We start from the raw sequence: 26099 nt of genomic DNA, 5'->3' as shown, positions 1-26099 counted from the left end.
GTAGTGGTCTTTTTGACCATACGTCCCCCCTGACTCATCAGACCCTCCGGCTGTGGGACAAACTGAATGCAGGAGGTCTCCTCTCACCCCCGCTATCTCCACTGGGGGGCTATCCATGGTTCCCTCCCGGGGGAGGATATTTCCTTCTTCCGCCGCTGGGACCTGCAAGGAGACCTCCGCTACCACAAACTCCTCAGCCGGAGTTCTCCGATGTCCCTGGAGGAGATTAAAACCAAATATGGCTACTTCCCCTTGGCAGATTGGAGGTATAGACAACTTGCCCATTTCTTTGGAACAACTGCCAAGGGCATGCGGCCCATGTCCTCTCTCACGCCCTTTGAGTCCCTATGTGCGGGAATCTACATCCCCGGACCGACTGGTATCATTCTTTTACGGCCTGCTTCTGTCCACACTCACAGGTGATAGACCAAGGTTCATTGGGGACTGGGAAAGGGAGCTGGGACGGAATCTCTCAGATGATCAATGGCACTTGATATACCGCTTCACACACAAATCCTCTGTAGAATCCAAAATGCACAAAACCAGTTATAAACTGCTGTCCCATTGGTATCGCACTCCGCTCTACCTGAGCACCATATACCCGGGGATACCTTCGCACTGTTGGAGGGGCTGCGGGCAACCAGGTGGCCGCCTACATATATGGTGGGAATGCCCTCTTGTACGGGGCTTCTGGCAAGATATTCACACACAAATTGAACTTATCACAACGGTTGACATACCAGATGATCCCATTCATATGCTGTTCCACCTCCCTTCCACGTCCATTAGCTCCTACAGGAGGGGTGTCCTGCCCCATCTTTTAGATGCGGCGAGGAGACTCATCCCCAGATACTGGAAGCAGACTCGGGTACTGGGGCGGTCTGAATGGGTGGCGCAGGTCACACTAATCCAGGAGGCAGAGGAGTGGGTGGCGAGGGGCGGAAACAAACCTGACCGCTTCTACTCTAAATGGGCAGCGTGGTTGCACTATGTATCAAACCCACCATGACGTGTGCTCCCATGAGGTTACCCAGGTTCTGGGCTGATATGTCACCCCCCCCCCAGTCTTGGCCTTCTTTGATGGTTTCACTTTGTGAGCTGCCCACTAGCACTGGATTACAGTTAGTACTGTCTGATACACGGAGACAGGTCGGCACGCGATAACCGAATACTCATGGTGGTGTCAGAGACGTCACCTTCTTTCCTTGAGGTCGAGCCTATATGATGTTGCCGGGCTGACTACCCACTTATTGTGTTATAATGTGGTTATGTATGTCATTGTATTTCTGTAACCTTTTATTTTTGACGTTGGGGTCAATGTTTGACCCACTTTTGCTCCTTGAATGTTCCTTTATGACTGTAACTATTTGAAAAACAGCAGAACATTATATTTAAAAAAAAATCATGATCCATAGTACTTAACATGTAGTTCTATGGATCATGATTTAACCCATTCATGTTAGCAGGGAAGAATTGAAAAACTCTATTGCTGCAGTGTACTCTATATGTAGTACATATTCCCAATACGCTGCAACAATAGATTTACAATTATCCCCTGCTATGGAATGGGTTAAATGATCAATAGTACAACTACATGTTATGTACATATTATGTAATATGGATCATGATTTAACCTATTCATCTTAGCAGGGGATAATTGTGAGCGCCTCCCACAAGCTGAGCACCGAGACACGATGCAGCGATCCTGCCCAGCGCCGACTACAAGAGGCACCGCGTGAGGCAACAGGGATCGGAGTGAAACTGAGTGAGGGAAGCTGGGACAGGGCTGGCTGTAAATCTATTGCTATAGTGTACTGGATGTGTGTAATGTATATGTAGTACATATAAACAGCACACACCTCCACTACAGCAATAGATTTACAATTCTCCCCTGCTAACATGAATAGGTTAAATCATGATCCATAGTACATAACATGTAGTTGTACTATGGATCATTTAAAGTCACCTGTCCCTTTAAGAAAAAGTATTGGTAATTGGTATCAGCAAGTACATGAGGGGAAGTACTTGTACTTGAAAAAGTGGTTTCGGGTCATCCCTAGCGCAAACGGTTGGCGCTATATAAATCCTGTATAATAATAATGTATATTTTAATGTTTATTTTCATTAGGCAAAGCTCTTCCCCACTGCATTTTATATTGTTTGGGCTCAGTGTCCTGAGCAGGGGCATAACTAGAAATTCTACATTATTTTCCAGTAAAAAAGTACATGTACAATTCAAACATTCAATTTAGTATATGATATGGCCTGTTTAATTCTCATTGACTACATAGCATTACAATCATTTAAACAATGTTATACTGCTATGTAAGCACTTTTTCCCATTAATTTTATTTATTGGAAAGTAACAAGATTGATCTGTATCCAAAAAGCCTATAAGAATATGCAAAGCTGGACCTGCCAGTAATTCGCGCAACAATACTCTACCATATAGCATTAGGATAGCATTAGGGTGGCATGCATTTTACAGCATGTTGTCAGGCATTTTAGAGTGCATTACACTGGACTATGTATTGCGTGTCAACATGCATTTTGGCGAGTTTCCATTGGGTTTACCAGAAAACATACAGGGGTAATTTAGGGAGCATTGGCTACCTGGCTCCTAGAATTTGTCCAGGTCTGGCATAATGCAAAAACCAAAAGGTGCATTTCCGGCCTTACCTGCATTACTATACAGATAAGGCAACCACGTTAAAACCCAACTGAACCCTCTTAAAAGGGATATTAAAGTCAAAAGGTTTTTAAGCTATTTCAATGGCTGATGAAATCACTTACAATGAATGCCACTCCTTGAGGTTTAAAAGTTTTTAAGCATACGACCATCGCAAGACAAAAGTCTTGCGATGGTCGTAAGGTGTATGGGCACCTTAAATAAAATCACAAATCATTTGGTGGGCACAGAAGTAAATATATGTTTTTCAACTGTGTAGGCTGTTTGCCTGGAATTTAACCAAAAATTGGTGGGCTCAAAACTAACAGGTCCATAGCAGCAAAGTGCTTATTCAAATGGACAGCACAATATCATTTATTCTTTCTGACATCTTCTGCTATCTGCCTAGCTGTCAGGCTAATCCAATGGCTTCAATACTTTTGAGCCCCCGACCTAGAACACGTATACAGGCCTGGAAAGCCAGAAGCCCTTACCTGCATACTTGTTTCCGAGTCAGTGGCTAAGAGTTTAAGCAATAGGGTTAACTTGGACACCAAGGCAAATAAACATTTAAAGGAGAACTATGGGGTCAGTGTTTTTCCCCATAGTTCTCCTTGGGGTAACGGGAGGACACAAACTAGCGTCCTCCCGTTACCCTAAGCTCAGTATACCGCGAGCTACAGCTCGCGGTATACTGAGACGCCGCACCTGGAGCGGATCCCGACTTAGATGACTGGATCCGCCCAGCTGCGTGAGTGACAGCTGGCTCTGCCTATCTAGAGGCAGAGCCAGCTGTACCCGCCCCCTCCCCGTCCGTTCCGCCAGTCAGCGCTGGCAGATCGGAGCGGGGAGAGGGGAATCCAGCCCCTCCCCCTGTCAAGGCAGAGAGCCGTGACAGGATCGAGAGGTGAGGGAACCCGGTATGTGTTCTCTCACCTCCCGATCTACTGAGCCGACCTGTGACAGTCTCATTGTCACAGGTCGGCTTAGAACTATGAGGTGAGTGGAAATCACTCATCTCATAGATCTCCTTTAATAGGAGAGATGGCAGCAATGGTAAATTACATATTTCTCTTAGGACAGGTTTCTGTTAATGTGGAGATTAACCCTCATTGACCAGGCAGGGAAGGAAACTTTTCCAATGGGCACATAGCAATACATATTTTCTAACTCCACCCAAAATAGATGAAGGTTTTGGCTTGAGCTTCCCTTTAAGGCTTCCACATAAGGCCACCCATCTAACTTCTCCTAAACTAGTAACTTCTGCAATTTCTAAGCAGTAATGAACAGAAAACACTGCTAGTTATTATATGTCAGTTCCTTGCTAATCTCTATCCACAAAGACCTGCACACGGTGCCAAGCATTGTTAAGTACACCGCGCAAGTTCCATATTGGGGCCACTGTATCAGGCTGCACATTGTAACTGCTATCTACAGCTTTGCAAATGATTGTTACTTCTTTGCCTTCAGTGGGTAGCGAGGCCTCCAGCTTCCATAATTTCCATGCCCATGACTGTCCTTCCTTTTGCTTCTCCCCAAATAACTCTGCCACATTCCATGTCTTCCCTCCATCAAGAGACACATCTACTCGCACAATCTCTCTCCCATCTCCACTCCAGGCATAACCGCCAACAGTCACTTTACCATCAGAATCTGGGATGATGGTTTGCCCAGGCTTTGGTTCTGTAATTGCAGACTGCACAGGCAGCTCCTGTATGGCAGGAGAGGATTTAAAATCCACCGTGTCCCAGTCTACAGATGGGTTGAATCCTTTGTAATCATTCTGCTGCCAATGGCTAGGACTCTCTTCTGTGCTCACCAGTACTCGACCCAGCCACTTCACATTGCGAGCACCCACTATCCCTGGAACAATAACTCGCAAGGGAAAGCCATGATCCTTTGGAAGCGGCTCACCGTTCATTTCATAAGCAAGGAGCACTTCATTTTGCTTGCTCATTGCTCGTTGAAAGGAGATAGAAGCTCCATATTTTGCTCCTGTCAAGTCTTGATCCAAACCTTCAAAGTGCACATGTAATGCTTTGGATGAGTCTTCAGTGTAGCCTGCATCTATTAATACATCTCTTAGCCGTGCCCCTGCCCATCGGGCATTACTGATAGCTGCTGTACCCCAGTCTAATCCTTTGACTTGTTTCACTGCATTCATCTCAGAGCGTCGGTTTCCAGCACACTGCAAGGTAGCAATAACCTCATGTCGGGGAAATTTGGTCTTTAGGTCATTAAGGGACAATTTCAATGGTGCTTCCTGATTTGATCCATGGGGTTTCTCTACAGTTAGTTGGAATTCATCTGGATTTATGTCAGGCACAGGTAAATGGTTCCTCTTGAAAAAAAGCTCATTTGGAGTTATGTAACTCTCTGTGAGAATTTCTGGTGGAGGCTCAGCATTAAATGGTTTAACACTATTGACCTTAAGAATTGGGTGTCGAGATGGATCTTGGGAGTAGGGATCAGAGAAGTCTCGCACCTCTTCCTTGTCATCTGGGCTAAGTAACCCCACTTTGTACTCCTGCAGAATTTGAATAACATGCTCACTTTTGTGCACACCATAAAGAGCCCAGAAAGGTTCTAAAGCTTCTCCAGCTGCCAGCATAACTCGGTCTCCTCCAGGATGTAACTCAACAAAATCTGTGATGTCAAACACTTCTCCAGCATAGGTCACCCACACCCTGTCAGCTGGTGTTTTGTGTTTCCTTATATCTTCTCGTGTATATATGGGGAAAAAGTGCCCAACAGCAGGGTGCTCTTCAGAATCAGCTTGTGCAACCTGTGACAAATACAAAATCTAGTTAAATATGCATTCACTTCAATTCTAAAAATATCTGTTAAGAGTAAAGAATGCAGAAGTGGTTATTTATGTGATCTCCCAGCAGCAGGCAGATGCGCGCGTGCGCACACACACACACACACACACACACACACCTTTTAAGTATCATGCCATCACAGCGCTTGCCTCTGTCAAGCAAACTGTATTTACTTCCTGTATCACCTCCATTTTATCCCCCTAATCAGCTGACCTTTACCGACCAATCTGCATTTCACCCGGTCCCCTCCATTAACCCACCATAACAGCTCAACTGTACCCCAAGCACAGCTCACTTCTCTCTGCAAGTCCATTCATCCCCTTTGCTCACAGTTCACTTTGGCACAACAACCTAAAGTGACATTGAAGGCAAATTTTGCCCCCCTAATGCTAGTGTAAGGGCTTACCTTAAATTATGCTTCCTTATCCGATTATCCTCCTCTTTCCTGTAGTTTTCAGGCGCTGGTGCCGGTCCCCGATCTAGCGCTGACTCCTGTGTTCCCGATACTTCCTGTCCCACGGAGTCTGTGCGGGTGTATGCTGCCTCCATTGACTTACCTTGCGTCTCATGGCCGAAGATCTGAACTTCGCATGCGCCCGCCCCAAGATCCTTTGCGGCCGCCCGAGCATCTTCAGATGTTTGGACGGGAGCGCGCGGCGAAGACGCACGTCAGTTTAAACCTATTTGTTAACCTTTTTTTTCTAAAATGTTTTTACATATATCTAATGCTTGCTAGCAGTTCCATTCACCCCCACATTGCAACTTACATTTACAACAACCACAATACTCGCCTGTTCCCTGCTCACTTCTGCTTGAAAACCTCCACTCGCCTACCAATTACATTTTGTAATAATACAGCTATTAACCACAAACATACCCATTCTAGTATGGGCACTTTTACAATAGAGTGTGTGAAATAAATATATATATTATTATTACCATCATTATTATTAAATATCATTAGCAGTCTATCTCATGCTTAAAGATTTTCAATTTTCTTTTTACTTAAATTAACTAGGAAAACACAGAAGTTGTGAAAGACAATTACTTTTCTCCGCTGTGCCTCATAAATCAAGAAACTGCCCAATCCCAGAAGTGCCCCAGCCGTGATGACCCCTTTTTTCCATTTATCTTCTCTGGGCCTCGCTTCCGTGCTCTGATATCTTCTGGATGTCTTCTCTTGTGAGCAGATCTGTACCCAAACCACCATCCGCTTCTGCAACCTAGGAAACAATACAATGGATAGCAAAATACTATGAATAACAATCATGGCAATCTCTGTTCCTACAGTACTGCCTGACTAACTACTCTTATTCAGCTGGCGTTATAAATATGACTGCAGGTTAACCCCATGGTCAGCTTTTGCAGCTTGCTAAGCTGCTGAATGACTGGATTATATAGATTTAAAAATACATATGGAAGACCAAATCTAAAGCTCAAGCCTTTGGCCAGCCTAACATTTCTTATAGACTATCCTGTATTTTAATGGTCTAGGTCTGGGGTAGGCAAACTCTGGCCCTCCAGCTGTGGTGCAACTACAAAACGCATTAGGCATGTGACAGACACAGACATGACTCCCAGAGGCAGATGCATGAAAGGATTTGTAGTTTCACCCCAGCTGGAGGGCCAGAGTTTGCCTACCCGTGGTCTAGGTCATGGGCTTGTGAATAATATATTGTGTATCCTTGCCAGTTTGTACATAGGTTTATGCAGCTCTAAGCAACCAGATTCTACCTTGTTTGCACCGCAGAGTGGAAAAATCTGGTTAGCTTTGGTAAACAAGCTTTTTTTTTCAGGGTAGGGATTTTCTTTTTTTTCACCAGCAAAACTTGTTTTCTCCACGCAACTACAATAATTTAGTTTAGGCAACGGTGTAGGTGCCCCGCATTTACAAAAAAACACAGGTCAACACCTACAACATAGTCTCCGAGGAGGAGTTTATTGCTGGAAGTTCATATCAGCAGCCAAATGCCTGATAAGATAAAGCCATAAAACAAATTGCCCTGGAATAGTGCGGAAACAGAAAGAGATAAGGAGTTGCCTTAGTAAAGAGAATGATTTTCCAACCTCATAATAGGACAGTAAGGGTTCATTGACACCGTAACACAGAGACACACTGTTTACAGACTTTAGGAGATAGTAATAAAAACGAATACAAATCTACAGCACAGTCATGGATTTTTTGCAAGTGTTCAGACTGAGTATTAAAAAATATGGCAGTGTACCAGTTATTAGAAGCATACAGATACAATATTGTTTACATTCAGATTTAATGTTCACCTTTGCTATGTTTTTCTAAAAGGAGCTAAATAAAAACAGGAAATATATGACTTATGAAAGTATGGGACTGATCACAAGTTCATATTCTCCTGCTTACCACAAGTAGGCTGGAAAAAATTCAAGTCTACTCAATACGACTGACATTTGCATTTGAGGCCTGTTATCCAGAAGTCAAAGTCAGTGCCCAATTAATATATACAGCAAAATTGGAGGTTGGGTAATTAAGGTGGAGCTGTGTTAAGGTGCCCATACACTGCTCTCACGGCAGAGAGCCGTGACAGGATCGAGAGGTGAGCGAACGCCGGTATGTGTTCGCTCACCTCCCGATCTACTGAGCCGACCTGTGGCAGTCTCATTGTCAGAGGTCGGTTAGAACTATGAGATGAGTGAAAAGCACTCACCTCATAGTTCTCCTTTAAGTGTTGTGCTGTAGCTCTGCCTTAACAGTAATTCGCTGCCATCTCCCCCATGGCTTTTTTGGGGTCCAGCAGAACACCTCTTTGGCCAATGGATGGCCACTGATGATGTAACTCCGGCATATGCATAGAGGGGGTATATCATCCCTGACGCCTGTCTCTATTCTCCGCATGCTAAGCATGAACCAGGGTGTACACTTCAGTATGCATGGATCTGACAAGTAAATCTGCTTCATTTGAGATCCATAGACTAAACAAGCACTTAACCCTTGCAGCACAGGGGTAACCCCCACTGCAAGGGTAAGTTTATGATTTTTTCCAGACTTCTTTAACTATTTCAAGACCAGGTGTTTAGACCCCCTTCCTGACCAGGCCATTTTTCAGTATTCAGCGCTGCGGTACTTTGACTGACGTTTATTCCGTCATGCAACGCTGTACTGAAATGAATTTTATTCCATTTTTTGGGGACACATAGAGCTTTCTTTTGGTGGTATTTAAACACCACTTGGGATTGATTTTTTACATTATGTTAGGAAACATTATTACCCAGTTTTTTGGTAAAATATAAGACATGGGGTCACGTCGGGTAAATAGACACCAAACATATCAAGCTTTAAAATTGCGCGCACCCGCGAAATCGCAGAAAACTACCATACCCAAAATTGGCCATAGGCGACACTTTAAAAGCTTTTACCACTCATCAGTTTAGTGTTATCAGTGATTGATGGGCCTAGACTTATTGCTCTCACTCCGACGTTCACGGCGATATGTAACATGTGCAACGTAATATGCGCAATCGTCTTTTTTGCACGTATGCGCCCCGACGCATGTTTGCATGCGTGTATGTATGGGTGGGGACTTTAAAAGATTTTTTTGGTTTTTTATTCTTTTATTATGTGTAACTTTACATGGGGGGGGGGACTTACATTTTTTTCCCCCACTAAACTTTATTGCTATCACATACAGGGGCTAATTAAACTCTCCTATGTGATAGCAAAATATGTGACAGGTCCTCTTTATGGGAGACATCAGGGGTCTCCAAGACCCCTGTCACCCAGGACCAAAAGAAGCTGATGGAGCACAGATCTGCTCCATCAGCTTCTTTCCAGCTTCTGAAGCTGGAGAGTGACACAAGAATGCGGAAGTGATGTATTATACACCACTTCCGCATTCTTGCAGAGGAGAGGGGACCGGAGGGAGCTCGTGTAACGATCTCCCTCTGATCCCGTGACACAGGCGCCATGCTGATCCCGGGCTCGCACCGAGCACAGCGGAGCCCGGTATCAGCGGGACAAGGGGGGGGGGACCGATCAGCACCCCATACACGCGATCCGCCGGCGGATCGCTTGTATGGTAACAGGCATCGTTGCCTGTTTTTAAATATCGGCCATTTGCCGTCTAAAGACACCCGCTCAGATCTAAAGACCTCTCGGCCGGCTGTTTCTTTACAACGGCCGGCCCTGAGGTGGTTAAACATCACAGCATGATGGATCACAGATGTTTATTCAGTATAGAACAATACACAGCAGATATATATTGTAGTAGAAAAATGATACGAAAAATATAATGTGCTGATAGATATGGAAAAAAAAAACATGAACTATATTAATCATTCATCTAATATGAAGCCTTACCTCTGTGGTCTGGTAAGGCTGCGTAGCACAAGCGATGACATCCCAGAAAGTATCTTCATGTCTGCATCAGGGACAAAGCAAACAGAAGCTTAGAAGGGTTGTCTCGTAAAATCACTTAGAATACTGAAAACATAATTCTCTTTTTAAAGGAATTAAAGAGCTCTACAGAATTGCACTGTGCTGTCCATTCATTAACACTGGGTGTTCAACATGAATTTGCTAATTGCTTGCCTGTCATGCTGACCCACCTGCAACAAGTATTCCAATAAGTGCTTCTGGCTTTTTTTTTTTCACCTTTCCTGCTCTGCATACTTCCAGGTCAGTAATGAGAAATTACTCATTACTGACCTGGAAGTATGGCATTTGGGCATATAATATTGCAAGGCTACTTTAAAGACCTTCATTTCTGGAATGTGTAAAATCTATTTTGTACATTGGACTTTTTTTTTTTTTAAAGCCATTGCTTTCATATAACAGCTATTACTTGCTAGTGAGATGATCCACTCTAAAGGTTTGTTGTTTACTATCACACAAATATGTTCCGATCACAGTCCTAATGAAATCATAGACCAGGTGTAGTAAATTAAAATTTTCATTGAGCAGAGGTCAGAATTGCAGTTCACCATTTAAGGTGCATTCACACCAGCATCTGCACTACAACGCACAGCTGCTGGTTTGTGTTCCCAGACACAGTGCTGATGCGCCGATTCCACACTGTTTATTTATTGGGTTATTAAACCCTCATTTGTTTTTGCATATATCTACTGCTAGCAAGCAGTAGATATATGCAAAACGATAATATAAAAAAACAAAACCTTTTTGAAAGGGTTAATATTTACCTGCGTCTCCGCCGCGCGCTCCTGTACGAGCATCTGAAAATTTCTTGTCCGGCCACAAAGGACCTTAGGGCGGGCGCATGTGCAGTTCATACATTTGGCCGGGAGACGAGGAGAGACACAAGGTAAGTATATGGAACAGCGTCCACCCGCACAGACTCCATGGGACATGAGCGAAGAATCATTTAAGGCAAGTCCTTACTTTAGCACTGGGGGGACGACTTTAGCCTTTAATGTCACTTTAACTTTTGCCATCACAAAGGGGCTAACAAGCCCATACCTGACAGCATTTGGTGGGACAGATTCCCTTAATGGAGACATCTCGAGTCTATTAAACTCCTGATGTCTTCACTGTCCTCCAATACAGAGAGATTGTCTGTATGCCTAGCACTTTAGCTGAGGTTTGACAGTTATTAAGCAGGAAGTTCTAAGAGCACAGCGCTCCCTGCTTCATTAAGCAAAGAGCAGATTCACCCACAAAAACAAAATCTTTAAAAAGTCTAAGGGCCTCATGCACATGGCACTCAAAGCTGCCGCTGGGTCTGCTTTACCATCATTAGCAAAACAAAACTGAACCGTGCTCATTATCTTATCTGTTCACCTTTCTCGCCACACCCAAAGCACTTTTCCCAGATAATAAACTTTCCAAAAGTAAAGTGTCTTAAGAAAATGTGTTTGCACTTCAGGAAAGAAATGTTTTAAAAACTATGTACAGTGCAGTTTGCGCATTCTAATGTGGTTAATGGAAGTGTTTAATGCTGCTTGAGCAATTCACTGCACAAACATTAACCAAAAGCTAAATATTTACTGCTATAACCTTTCAGAGTCCTCTTTAGCTTTAGAATTTTACAATGCAGATACAAGATGGCCATAAAATGTACTTGGCACAATTTCACTCGGATTCCTTGCAGGCTTGTTCACACCAACTGCGCAGCAGATGCAGAGCAGTTACAGAATGCATCAAAATGCATCCAATGTATTCCAATGTTATTTTAGGCTCTAGTTCACACCACAGCGTTCAGTTCCAGAGCATGTGGAAAAACTGCAGCAAGCCCTATTTTTTTCTGCTCTGGAATGCACCAAAACTCATGCAAATGCCCTGGAATGCACTGAAAGACCATTGTAGGCTAAAAAGAAAAACAAATGGCCAGGAATGCATCAAAAAACACTGCACTGCATGTGCAGAAACTCATGCAGATCTGGTCCGGATTTGGTGTGAAGCCCTAAGGCTGGGTTCACACCTAGGCGTATTGAATATGCGCGTTTGTCGTCACGTTTTTACCGCGATTCGCGGTAAAAAAAACGCGCGACACACGCCCGTTTCCGAGGGCTACTTGGCTGTATCCCAATGGAAACGCGCAACAAAAACGGCCCAAAGTAGTACATGTACCTTTTCAGGCGTGGGCCGTTTTGTAGCGCGTTAGGGACGGGCTGAAATACGGCAAGGTGTGAACCAGACCCATTGAATTCAATGGGATTTTCATGTTTGACCGTTTTGTAGAGCGTTCGTCGAGCGTAGAACACGCTACAAAACATTCAGGTGTGAACGAGGGCTAAGTCACAACTCACACTGCCTTCCGAACTACGACTCAACATCTGAACAATCATCATTGCTTGCTGTATGCAATGCATGATGGGATGTGAAATCAAGATTACATCTCATCAAGCAGCAGGGAAAGAGACACAAAGCAAACTGGGAATCCTGGAAGTTGTTAGAAGTGATGAGCAGACAGACGGCAGCACTCACTACATAAAAGGTTTTTTTTCAAGTATGCTTTGATTGCATTGTCAAAACTAGAATATGTACAATGCTCCGGCGCTTCCATCTTCGGTTCGCTCCGCTTCCAAGTTGCGAGTCTTCAACCACTTGATTGGCTGGGACCCAATGGTGTAGCTCCCACGCATGCACACAGGAGTTATTTAATCTCAGCATGCCGGGCCTGGCTCAGTGTACAGAAATAAAACAACAATTCTTAAATTTAAACAAAAAAAAACAAGCTTTTATGGCAGAAGGCTTACACAGTTTCTTCTGCCATAGAAAGCCAATCGGCCTTTTGTTAAAACAAGAAATCCCTTTACTTCCATTTTAAAATGCTTTTCAGTTCTAGACATTCCATTCGATCTGGCTTGGTTCAATGCACTGCTATAAGCCAACAAAGACTATTTACACAACGCAAAAGCACACGTTATCTAAACATGTAAAACATTTACAGAGTCGCGTGTTCAGTAAGGCCGGCTCTATGAGAACTGTACAGCAGTGCATGTCAATCATTTATGGAATGGCTACATTTAACAAGCCCCGGGTCCCTTCTATGTGTTCACTTACTGAGAGTACAAATCCATATGAAGACGTTCTTAAATTATTTTTTAGTAATTTAACAAAAGCAAAACATGTTTTTCTCACTACCATCCACTCCTGCTGTCTGTGGATCGTTCCCTGGTTAGTGGAAATATACTTCCTTATCAGGGGAAGATGTGACAAGAGGAAGCAAAGCCCTGCTCCTCTATCAAGATGGCTGCCACCAAGTCAAGACATACTGTAGAATGAGGAAGAGTAACTTGGTGGGTAGGTCACACAATCAGTCATGAGAGTTTAATTTCATGAAAATTGCTGTGTGGCCAACATTATGCCAACCTACTTATCAAATGAGTGAAATGCCCACAGGGTCTTCCATAAATATGTCAGCAGATGATTCAATGCAGCTGCAATCATCTCCCTAACAACATAAAGTGGAGTCCTATTGTAGATGATCAGGAAAGGATGCAATTAGGCCTCATTTACACTGGCAGTGTGAAACCTGCATTTAGAGCCAATTACAGGCATTTATATGCATTGAGAAATTGATTTTCAATGGTATCACTTGGGGGGAATTTATCATAGCAATTGCGAGTGTTTGAACTTGCACGGAATAGATTTGCAGCAGATTTATGATGCTAGTGTAATGTTGTTCATAAATGAGGTTTAATAGACTGCAGGAAAAAGGACTTGTAACTTCAGGCAAAAAGCTTAACTGTCACATCTTGAAGAAGTGGTCATGGGAACTTCTTAAGTTACCATTGTTTTCTTAGGTGATGCCCCAGTTTCAGACAGCCGCAGAACAAGTGCAGATGAAAACAAGTGCAAAAAACATGCAACGGAAAAAGTAGTGCAAGCTCTGGTCAAAACGGGTGCAAAAAACATGCAGTTGAAAAAGTAGTGCAAGCTCAGGTCAACACAGGGGCACAGGTTGAAAGACAAATTTGCACATTAAAAAAAAATGATCAAAGAATCTAAAACTGTCGCAATTGCTTTGATAAATTCCCCCCACAGTCTTTTCATTTATCTGCATTTATAGATAATAGAATTCTGTATATCCAGGATCCAATTAGAACTCTAAATGCATCCAAATCCACAGAAATATGGCTGTACGCAGGAACATCTAATTGCAGACAAAACGTGATCTGGGAAGCATAAAAGGTTGTTTTGCAGTATGAATGAGACGAGTTAAAATAAACCTGTGGCCAGGTTACACACATTCAGTATTTACAAATTCTTATTAGGCAGTGCAGTAAATGAGCTTTAAAACAAGTTCTGCAGCTGCCGGCACTGTGGAGCAATTCAGTCTTAAAATTCATAGTAGAAACACTGAAGTTTCCAGCAGCCCAGCTCACTCACCTCCCCACTCCTGGAGCTTCTGCTCTAGGTTTACATTAGAAATTAGAAGACTGTTGTGTCGCTGCTGGAAGGGGGGGCAGGGGGAGCCGAGATGTTGAGAGAATAACTCAGTGCTTGTTCTGTGAAGAATGAGTTGCTCCACAATGCCTGCTGCTTACAGTCAACACAAAGTCTTGCAGTGATGTAGCAGCTGCCTAGAAAAAAAACAGAGCCCTGAGAGGGACCAGGAAGATTCCAGATGCAAAAGATTCTTCAGCAAACATAGCAAGTATGAGCAGCATGGGCAGTGATCGTTATAGAATATACTGCACTGTCCTTCCCAGGTAAACCTTTCATGCCTCGTATCAGCTGTCACAAAAAGCTCAGACTTGTAAATCTTTCTTACGGGTGGACTTCTGAAGGAAAGTTACGTTGGAGCAGCGATTACGGTTTCCTTTACCAAGTGGAAACAACGTTGCAATTCTTCAAAACTGCTCATTTGTCGTGGCCGTTTCCCTGCCAGTGTAGCTACTCATTTTATATATATTGATTGGCTTAGGGCCTGTTCACATGATATCAGGTCCTGATCATGTGCAGACGCGGTGCTACTGATGCAGTGCGTTTTTGCTGCGTTTTGATGTGTTCCAGTTTGAAATTTTTTTATGCTGGAGTGGGGCTGTCAGTATGTTAGCTGCAATGCAGTTCGTTTGACGTGTTTTGCGTTTCCTGACCGGACAAAATGTGACATGCAGTATTTTTTCTGTCGTAACCTGAACGGACTGCGCACGTGAGAACTGTAGCCCATAAAACATATAGGGATACATTGGGATGCATTTTTAGTGCAGGAGCGAACGGATCAGGTCAGCACAGAAAACGGACGTCGTGTGAACAGGCCCTTAAGGTTGGGTTCACACCTGGGTGTTACTATAGGCGCCTTTTTTCAGCTCGTTTTTTTAGTTCAGCGAAACGCGCATTCGACACTCATTTTTATACCTCCCTGGCGGATTGATTTTTTTTATATTCCTTTATTTTCTCTTTTTCGGGTTTTTCTTTTTAACTTTCAAACTTCCCGCCGTTTCCACCCCCTGCGACGCGGACGCTCACAAGGGACGGTACCCAAAAGCGGCCGGAAGACACAGCGGGGATCGCGCATAAGGTAAGACCCACGCTGTATTCCCGAGTGTGGCTCGGGGTTACCGCTTTGTTAACCCCAAGCCACACTGGGGAATACCAATGGATACGCACGGAAATACGCCCCAAAAGAAGCTCCTGTACTTGTTTGGGCGTAGGGTGTTACGCCCATAGGAAATTATGGGATTTCACTTGAGCGGTTTTCGATCAGCGCTGAAAAACACCAGGTGTGAACCCAGCCTTAGAGTTGCTGCTGTATTCTATGTGCCTGCTGTTGCTTGCATGGAAACCATCTACTCTGCGACCATCTTTTATTTATTTCCTGGAACAGGTAGATATTAAATCCAGGGAGGCATTTTTTAAAATTTCGAATCACCTGTTTAAAAGGAAGAGCCGCATTCACTAAAAAACACACAGCCAGAAGGAGAGAGGAGGGTACAACCTTGTACAAAATAAAATACCTCCACACAAGAATGCGCCTCAGGCCCCGCTGTGTAGGATACAAAGGGTCATTGTGCTATCAGTAGTCCTGACGCTGGCGGCAGCTCACAATCACTTACTTCTATGACGTTTTGTCCAGCAAGGAAGCAACGCCATATGAGCAGGTGGGAGCCAGCAACACATCACTACAGTGACATGGCCTCAAGCATGCCAGACACAGCACACCTACCATCACGTCACCTTACTTGATTGTGTAATCTATTTAACGGGTTAGATAAGAGTACTTGCAGTTGTCTATAATGTGCGGATCCGGTGGATCTCTGAGGCTGGATTTATAGGTGGATGAGGAGAGTTGTGGTCGCTGAGCCTGTACAAAGCAATGACAGTGGCTGCAGCTATCCGCCGGTGTCCAAGACGCACACATGGAGTGATTACTTGTGGTTTGGGACAGATGATCTCCCCTGGACACAAGGGGGGGGATTCATTAGAAATGGGGCAGAGTCTTATAGCAACGGATCAGTGGCTCTCTTCAGTTTACCTTTAAAAATGAAAGAGAGGTGATCGGTTGCCATGGGCAATTGCTCCATATTTTATGAATCCCCCGCCCAAGATGTCTGCTTCCCGGGGTGATAGTCTATCCCTAACCTCGGGTAATCGCTCCAGGTACCATTACATCCAAAAACTGGCAGATAGTTGCGGCCACCATTAGCCTGTCATTGCTTTGTACAGGCTCAGCGGCCACAACTCTCTGCACAAGTGGATCCAGCTGCAGGAATACTTCAGATTCTTGTCACAGTTGGGACATTTCCCGAGGCACATCACGCCCTGGACAAGCGCACCTTTAACAAACATTAGGATAGATTCCTGGCTAATGTAACATTTTGGCACCCAGATCATCAAAATGATTTTTAATGCCCAAAGTTACATAACAGTAATGTCAGCTTTAATTATGTAACCCCCTATAGCAGCCCATGTGCAGTAAAACCACAGGACTTAATAGACCACCCAGCTGCAGTGTGATGGAAAGCAGAGCAGTAACCCCACTAGGTCTCTAGCAGTAAACACGTAGTCACCAAGAGTGAGATGCCATTGACATTGCACACGTGTACTCCCAGCACTCCGCTGACGTATAGCCTATACAGACAATGCTAGAGAGGTGCCACAGTGCTGGAGGAGGCATGTTGTACGACAGCGGCAATCGGCCCTGTATGCGAAGCTGGCGGCTCACTATATGGCATTGTACGATCGCAGACCCCGCATTTTTGTACCTCTTGAGATCCCGTGCCTCCTCTCCGCTGCCCGCCGAGCTCCCCGGCTCGCCTCTCACAACTTCAACTATTATACGGTGCGAGCGGTGACGTCAGTAGGCGGGCTCTCCCCACACCACTCTATTCACATGGCCCAGCTGGGGGAGCGCGAATCCATAAGGAGAGGAAGTTGGTGTGGGAGCTCCAGGAGACTGATAGGAGGACTGAGGGGAGGAGCAGGTTAACCACTTGCTGACCAGGGTGTTAAAACTCCTTCCTGGCCAGGCCATTTCTCAGTATTCAGCGCTGTGGTACTTTGACATTTATTCCGTCATGCAACGCTGTACTGAAACAAATTTCATACCATTTTTGGAGGACAGATAGAGCTTTCTTTTGGTGGTATTAATCACCACTGGCAGTTTTTTTTTTAAACTATATATAAAAAAAGTACCCTAAAATTCCTATGAAATGTAATGCAACATTATCACCCCATTTTTTTGGTAAAATATGGGGTAATGCCGGGTAAATAGACACCAAATATGTCAAGCCTGAAAATTGCAGAAAATGACCACCCAAAATTGGCCACAGGCGATGCTTTAAGCGCTTTTACCGCTCATCAGTTAATAGTGTTATCAGTAATTAATGGGGCGGGTAATTTAAAAAAAAAAAAGTTATTTTAGCTCGCGGTATACTGAGCTCAGGGTGACGGGAGGACACTAGTTTGTGTCCTCCCATTACCCTAAGGAGAACTATGGGGAAAAGCCCTAACCCCATAGTTCTCCTTTAAGCTTTATTTTATTTTTTATATACTTGAATATTTTTTTTTACACTTAACTTTATTGCTATCACATAGGGGGATAAGAAACCCCCTATGTGATAGCCAATTCACATAACAGGTCCTCTTTATGGAGACATCGGGGGTCTCCAAGACCCCTAATATTACCTGGGGACCCCCAGAGAAGCTGATGAAGCAGAGATCTGCTTCAGTAGCTTCTCACCAGCATCTGTAACTGGAGAGTGATACTGAATGCAGGAAGTGATGTTAAACACGGGCACAGCGACGGCGGTACGGGGGGTGCACACCTGCAGCTACTACAAGCGATCGGGCGTCTCTAGACACACATCACGCACTCATTTAAAACAAAACACACACATCGCACACGTAATGAAACACATATCGCACGCGTAATGAAACACACACATAAAAAAACACACACATACCGCACACGTAATGAAACACACACACACACATTAAAAAACACATACTCTGCTGGAGCCAATAAAATGAATATCTATGTAAAAGCTTTGATATAAAGGTGTTCATTGATACCTTTGCTCATCTCCATAACCCCTTCATCTGCACAGGTACAGAGCACAGGAAGTTATCATCTCACAAAATTTCTGGCAAATTCAACAGGTATTTTTTGCACTTCTCACATGAACATAATAAAACACTTTCAATGCCAATAAAGGCTTATTATGAGGGTTTACATAACCTGGGTAAACCAGGAGGTGAAAAAAACTGGAGCGCTGCCAACCCTAGTCATGCCCCATGAGTATAACTTATCCCTAGTCCATAGATGTTTATACACTCCCCAAAAAAAGGTCAATACCACTTCCCCTTCTAGCCAAGAACACAAGTGGAACAGAGTGACAATGGTGAACCACACTTACACAGTGTATTGGAACAGCCACCCTCAGTCTTCATCAGGGGGCCTTCATGGCAGGATCACCGTGTATTATGTTTAAAGGAGGCCGAAGATTTGGGCCGTTTACATAGGAGCCTTTAGTTTCAATCAGCAGTGAATCTGTGGACGGATCCCCTACTGATCGGAATAGATGTCACCATTGTGACATCCATGCCCATCTAGTTTTCTCCTCTATCTTGCGACAGAAGAAAAAACAGACAATACGGGACCCATGTTGGTCTATGAGGAATCAGATGCAAATGGACATGTCTCTGTTTAAATCAGATTACCCCCGATCTGCCACAATCATGTCCACTGAAACAGAACTCTTAGGCCCCATTCACACGTAGCGATTTATCGCACGATTTCCGCCCCGATATCGCGCATTTTTGCCACGCGATAGCGCGAGAAGTAGCCGGCTAATGATATTCAATGGAGCTGTCTTAGTTCCATGTCGCTCGCCGCGGTCGCAAGTCGCTTCTACAGGACCCTTTTTTCGGCGGATTTTGTGCGATTTTGCTTTTATCTAATGGAGCCCGACGGAGAAGGTCGCGCTACCGTCGCTGGAACTTCGCCCCGAAAGTCGCGCCATCCCGGCCGCTGCAAAAGGTATGTTGCTACGTGTGAATGGGACCTGATCAGTGGCGTAACAATCACCATAGCGACCCAGGCGGTCGCTATGGGGCCCGGAGCACAGTGGGGCCCGGCCAGATGCCGTGCGGGCCGCCTGGGTCGCTATGGGATCTTCTGCTGCTGGCTTTCACTGGCGTCTGAAGACGAACACGCCGCTGTTCAGATCATCTGTGCAGCGGCGCGTTCGTCTCCACAGTCAATGAGAGCCAGCAGCAGCGGGGGAGCAGGCTGGGCCCGGTGTTCTACCCTGTCGCGAGCCTCTGACATCACCGGTAGTGGAGGAGGAGGCGGGCCCGTGCTCGGCAGCAGGGGAGGAGGCGGCCTCGGTGACGAAGAAGGAGGCGGGCCCGGCGACGGAGGAGGTAAGGAGTGCGACCAGCCCACCTGAGGGTGATCCTGCAGAGCCCACCATAGAGAGTCTATGGTGGGCTCTGCAGAGTCACCCTCAGGTGGGATCTCGAGTGGGCTCTGCAAGGGGTATAACTAGAAATCACGGGGCCCCATACAAAATTTTGCTATGGGGCTCTGTGATTTCTAGTTACGCCCCTGGACCTGATCCATTTGTTTTTTTGGACATGGCCGGAGACAGGGGTAATCGGATGTAAACGGACACCCATCTGTTTAGATCCGGCTGCCCATTGACTAACATTGGGCTTCTGATCAGATTCACCTGAAAAAGTGACAGGTGGAAAAGGGCCTTATAAAAAAATATTGAAGCTTATATGAGTTTTAGTAATTGGGTTTAGATTTACTTTCAGCTAATGTTTACACATATATATTTGTTGATCTGCACATAGAACAACAATACTTTGTTCTTTCATAGAATATTCTAATTACATGCTCATCAAGCATCAACAGTGTGCAATGTTTCACAGTCAATATCTTAATAACTGTAACAACAATCATGAAATATTTTATGTTTTAGGACTGGACAGTTCATAAAATATGGTTACATTTTAAAGTATACTAAATTTCCAGTCATAAACATAAACCGGTCATAATGGGCTGCTGTTTCTGACCTACTTCCCTACATGCTGGCTGCCTGGCTGGTATGCCAACTCGCTTCAAAATCTTGCAAATCAGTGACATGTAGATCATAAAAGTTAGAGAAAAAAGTCAGAGACCCTTTTGAAACTTTACCCAATGATATCTTACCGGAAAGGTTTACTCAGAGTAAACTTTTCAGGGAGAAAATGCCTCTCTCGCGGACGTCAGGGAGCCGCTATCTAATAGAGGGAGACTCCCTGAACATCAGGGAGACTTGAGATCCCTGCATTGGTATTATAGCAAGAGGGTCAGCATGACAACCTGACTCAGTGGCGTAACAATCGCCATAGCGACCCAGGCGGGTCGCTATGGCATGTAGGGGTGCTGACTGTCACTGACACAGCTCAGCAGCGGCCGCGGCGCATTTCCCCTCACAGCCGCTGCGGAGCTGTGTCAGTGACAGCCAGCCGCTGCGGCAGATGAGAGCGGTGTTCAGAAAGAAGGAGAAGGCGGGGCCCACCTAAGAGCAACCTTCGAGAGGCCCTTCGATAGCAGAGGAGGCGGGGCCCGGGGACGGAACAGGAGTTGGGGCCCGACGACCACAGAGGCGGACAGCGCTGACAGGTAAGAGATCTCAGACCCTGTAGAGCCCACATTAGAGAGTCTATGGTGGGCTCTGCAGGGTCACTCTACGGTGGGCTCTGCAAGTGGCATAACTAGCAATCACATGGCCCCATACAAAATTTTGCTATGGGGCCCTGTGATTTCTAGTTACGCCCCTGACCTGACTGCTAGCATTTCAGAAAGAGGTTTAGATGGCAGCTTCCATATTTTTATTATGTTTCCTGTAACCATTACGTATTGTGAACTGCACTGTACAGCCCTTACAATTCACAAAGCTTTAACAGCAGGATAGAAACATTTATTTTCAGCCATGTAACTGTAATTTTCTAATTTAATGGCTCTATCCTGAAAATAGCTGTCATTAGGCTCAGTACACAAAGCTTTACCACAAGGTTAGCAGACATCCCAACTCTATTAGATAGCGGCTCCCGGCCGCCCGGGAGAGAAACACTTTCTCCCGGAAAGCTTTACTCTGCTCGATCGAGCAGAGTAAACCTTTCCCTGCTGTTTTTTCTCATCAGAGCCGCCGGCCGCCGTCAGTCAGAAAAAAAACAAAACAGTTTGGGAATGCATAGCTAGATTCCTATTGGCTATTTCACTTTTCAATAGCCAATAGCAAACTAGCTATTGCACGCGCCCACTGCTGCTGTCAATCAGCAGAGGGGGACCTGCAGTTCTCCATCAGGTCCTCTTCAAGTGATTGACAGCAGCAGAGGGAGGGTGCAATAGCCAGCTTGCTATTGGATATTGCAAATTGAAATAGCCAATAGGAATCTAGCTATTCATTCCTATGTTGGTTCTTTTTTTTTTTTTATTGTGACGGCAGCAGCTGTCAGAATAAAAAAAAACAAAAACCTCCATTTTGAAAATGCAAAACCCACTTGAAGCACACTAAAGCCTGTAGATACAGGCCCTCATCCTGGTGTTTTAGCTTTGTGATTTAAGCCTTTCTTGTTACAAAAAAAGAATCTAACATACCTATCCCTTGAAAAAGATTATGTATGCGCATTTTATGCTTGATGTGGCAGGTCATTGTCAATCATGTTGCTGGAGAACCAAAAATCATTATCCTAGGCTACTCTTTTTACCCATCTAAAAATATTATGACTACTGCAATAAAGAAGCTGGGCAGCGGGTCATGACCCGCTTCCTGATTGGCTTGGAAGCCAGCTTCATGCTGCCCAGTGACACTGCTAAGCCGGATTAGCCAAGCCCACGCTACCTCGGGCTGCCGATATCGGTACTCCATGCCAAAAAAACCCCAGTATCAGTGCATCCCTACTATTATTAGGTCAAAACAGAGGGCTGACCTCCACATGCAGTCTGTATACTGGTAGTGCATAGGCAGTGTTGTCATGTGTTTTGTCATTCTATCATAAAAAAATGGAAGTTGTTCCTTTCCTACACCATTTGCGGCCATAATGCAGTCCATGCCCTGATGCAAACATGATTGGCAAGGGATTCCAAGACTCGGGAGGACGCTAGTTTGTGTCCTCCCGTTAACCTAAGGAGAACTATGGGGAAAAGCCCTGACCCCATAGTTCTCCTTTAACTCTGGTGTTACTTGGCTCTTGCTCTTGAGGTAATGAGACTGCCTGCAGAGCTTTTTTCTCAAAACAGTTACAAATAGTGATTTGCACAGAACATTCATGAGGCCTAAAACAGGGAGAGGGCGGTCCATCTTCAAGCATGCGGGAAAATATTTACTGAAGTATTTCTCCAGCAGTAAAAACTAGAATTGTGGTTGTCTTGGTTTGCTGTTAAGGCTCACAAACTGTAGCACCTTTAAACCACTTACGTATTGTGACAGTCTTTCTTCCTTAGCCATCTCTCTTTTTAAATTTGATCCCCTCCAGTGACTTTCTCCCTCATCCATACCCCAACATTGTACTTTACTAGGCTTCTTTTTATAAGGTTTAAATATATGGGATGCGTTGTGATACTTTAACCTATTTTAATATTATACATACTGTATGTTCCCTTATTGTTGCAGAGAGATATTTTTTTGTCCTTCTCACGTACTGGAGGCCACATGGGCACTGCAGAAGTTATGTCACATAAGATTAATTACATAAAATAAAATCATTTCACATTCCTCTCCTGCTGTATTGACCATAAAATTGCTGTTACACTTTTACAGTCTTAACATTTCTCACAGGCATAAAAAATCTTTATTTGCAAAAAAAAAGGTAAACTATTCTAACTAGGCGGTTCTATAGCACTTGGTACAAATGTATTTTTTGAGAAGGAATTCATTTTATATAACTTTTTGATCAATGGGTATTTAATGTTTTCTCCATTTGTCTGTGCTAGCAGCTAAACTCCATGATGAGCACAAAATTGCTGGTCTCAGGATCAGCTCTCCTTTTGCCCTCTAACAATTGTGTCCTAAATAATTCAGCCTGTTTTTACTCTACAGCCTAAAATCTATTATTGTCCTCTCCCCAGCTTGTGACGTGCGGTCAGGGGAGGCAGGTGAGGCAGAACCTCACCTAGTATTATGAAGAAAAAAGGTGTCAGGTTCAAGTCTGAAGCTGACAGCTTTTTCTCCATTCAGAGCGGCTTGCAACAGGTTACAGAGCAGGGAAAGCCTCCCTGCTGTGTAACCTGTCATGGACGGCTGCTGCCTGTTAATTACAGGCGGCGCTGCATCCGGCTTTTGACAGGTAGTTAGGTTACACAGCAGCGGGCTTCCCCACTGCTTGTGTAACCTAACTTGGTGAGGCAAGAGCTATGACAGCCTCTACTCTGTGTTAGAGGTGTGAGCTCTGTGGATGCTTTGGACCAATGGCAAAGTGCCATTTGTCCAAGGTGTCCAATCTAAAAAAAAAACAGCGATGCCTCACCAGTGACGAGTGAGGGACAGGGAGGCTCATCCCCACATAGCTTGGTTACCAAGCTGGGGGCGGGGCTTCAACAGGGCAGAGGCGAAGCTTCAGTGGGACTGGCTCCCTGTGCGGTTTCATCCTCCTCTACTCTGAGCTCAAGGCTAGAAGAGGCCAATGCCAAGCCAAATTCAGTTACTTACAAGTCTTGCAGTAAAAACAAACATACACTTAGGAAGTATTAATGAATGCAGAGCTGCATTCATTTCGGTCTTTTATATTTCCTTTGAGTTTAACTTTAAGTGTGAGCTTGCACTATAGCATTGCTCTGCATTTTTTGTCACATTGAGACACTAAAAATAAAGTGCAATGAGTGTATACACACACACACACACACACACACACACACACAGTCATGTGTAAACGTATCTCATATTTGAAAAAATACTAACCCTAATTTTCCTTTGATAACCTTTCTCTATAAAACACTGCCATGACCCAAGAGGAGTGTCATGTATCTAATTATTACTCTTTCACTGGGCGGTCATTGTGTGATGCCATGGAAAAAGGTCAGGAATAGAAAAGTATGGTAAGTATTTGGTACATTTTCCATTGTCCTGATTTCTCCATGGCATCACACAGACAGGAAATTACAAACCACAACAGGGAAGCGTATACTTTCACACATTTATTAATGTACACTGGTTAGACATTTTATGTCAAAGTCAACTCTAGTGAACCGCTGTTTTAAGTAGGCTAACAGCCTGTTCAATAATCAGTGAGTCTTCGTTAAGGTGAACAGGGATGACACCTAGACTTTAAGTTACCCCCAGCAGCCTAATGGAAGAAAGTCTAAAATGTCTAGCACTTCTGGATTCCACAGAACAAACTGAGGCTGAACTGAACAAACAGCCCAAACGAGATTCTAAATCTCATTTATATCCTCCAAACAGCCCTGGTTTTTCAACATTTGCCACACAAAAGTAGCGCCATCAGCTTCAATCGTTCTAGACAGGGATGTAGAGCGCCTTCCTGTGACAAAGTCCTGGACAAGAGGGCAGTGATAGATAAAATGGCCCCTGACGTCTGAGCTGCCACAGTAGAGGTAGTCACAGCCAAAATGGTACAATCATAAGGGCAAAAGTCTCTCAGAAATCTGTTTATCAGCTGCACCATGGTCAACGTTAATTCAAAATGAGTGCAACCTGAATATCAAGCTGGGTAACTTCTTGTTCTGGCATGAACCAAAAATCTCCTCCTGTGGCAGTTGTGTCAACCACACAAAATCTCAGCTAAAGTCTATGAGTTACTCAGAAAACTCCTAGAGGAAACCTGTCTGTGTATTGTGAACTTCGGTAATACTAAATGCAATCGCGTGAAGATTCTAGGATGCAGTGAGTGGCAATTTAATACGTTTGACATCTTGAGCCACCATCTGGTCCTCATCAATTTCATGACTGTCATTTTCTGGTGTAAGGATTTTGTTACCCATGGATGCAAATACAGCTTCCATTGTGCTCACTTGACTATTGGGATTGTAGAAATCAATGTTCTAACACCAGGCATCAAGATGCTGAGATGGCCTTTGTCACTGTTTTCTTGATGACTGACATCTTGTCCTGTAGTAAAGCAATGATCGCTGAGTGGTTGTTGAACCTCACTCCCAAGTCTTGAGATGGATTGAGCTGACTGCCCTTAGCCTCAGAATCTATTATAACCCCTAAAATAGAAATACATTTTAGGTGTTTTGCATAACTGCCCACCAGGTCTCAATTGCCATCAATTTCACAATTTTCTTTTTACCATTCCTCTTTCTGGTGCAAGATTTTTGTGGGTTTCCTTGCATTAAAAGGAGAACTATGGGGCAAGTGTTTTTCCCCATTGTTCTCTTTAGGTTCACGGGAGCACTTATACTTGCATCCTCTGGTGACCCAAATCTCAGTATATCGCATTCGCTCACTTCCTGATCTATTGAGCCGACACGTGAGTTTCATTGTCACACGTCGGCTCGAACTATGAGGATAAGTGATTTTCACTCACCTCATAGTTCTCCTTTAAACACATGTATCAAACCCCCCAACATTTTAGTGGAATGGAAATTCAGCAACTTCTAGACACATGTCCTCACATCCTCATCAATAACACTTTGATATGGTGCAGAATTCATGGATAACTTGATGACTGCAAGCTGCCCACACCCTAAAGCAGTAAAGCAACCCTAAGCCAAAGAATT

At 44.3% G+C, this 26099-nt stretch overlaps 1 protein-coding gene across 1 annotated transcript; it reads right to left on the bottom strand.

Annotated features, from left to right (window-relative positions):
• Nucleotides 1-3963: 3963 nt before the first annotated feature.
• SUOX (sulfite oxidase) lies at nucleotides 3964-17164 on the bottom strand. The gene is made up of 4 exons (XM_018560776.1): nucleotides 17131-17164; nucleotides 9821-9881; nucleotides 6539-6713; nucleotides 3964-5453 (listed from the first exon to the last, which is right to left on the bottom strand). Exons 2-4 carry the CDS (start codon nucleotides 9877-9879, stop codon nucleotides 3993-3995), a joined length of 1695 nt encoding a protein of 564 aa, XP_018416278.1. The 5' UTR covers nucleotides 9880-9881; nucleotides 17131-17164; the 3' UTR covers nucleotides 3964-3992.
• Between the last annotated feature and the right edge of the window lie 8935 nt (nucleotides 17165-26099).

Source organism: Nanorana parkeri, unplaced genomic scaffold (assembly GCF_000935625.1).
Source record: "Nanorana parkeri isolate BGI_ZX_2015 unplaced genomic scaffold, ASM93562v1 scaffold478, whole genome shotgun sequence".
Lineage (NCBI taxonomy): Eukaryota > Metazoa > Chordata > Amphibia > Anura > Dicroglossidae > Nanorana > Nanorana parkeri.
The sequence above is the reverse complement of the archived record's forward strand: the minus strand, read 5'-3'. Positions and strand labels throughout refer to the sequence as shown.

Coding starts and splice junctions, on each gene's coding strand:
- SUOX (XM_018560776.1), bottom strand. CDS start 9,879: ATGAAGATACTTTCTGGGATGTCATCGCTTGTGCTACGCAGCCTTACC. Junction 6,714..9,820: donor AGCCTTACCAGACCACAGAG/GTAAGGCTTCAT, acceptor ATTGTTTCCTAG/GTTGCAGAAGCGGATGGTGG. Junction 5,454..6,538: donor ATGAGGCACAGCGGAGAAAA/GTAATTGTCTTT, acceptor TATTTGTCACAG/GTTGCACAAGCTGATTCTGA.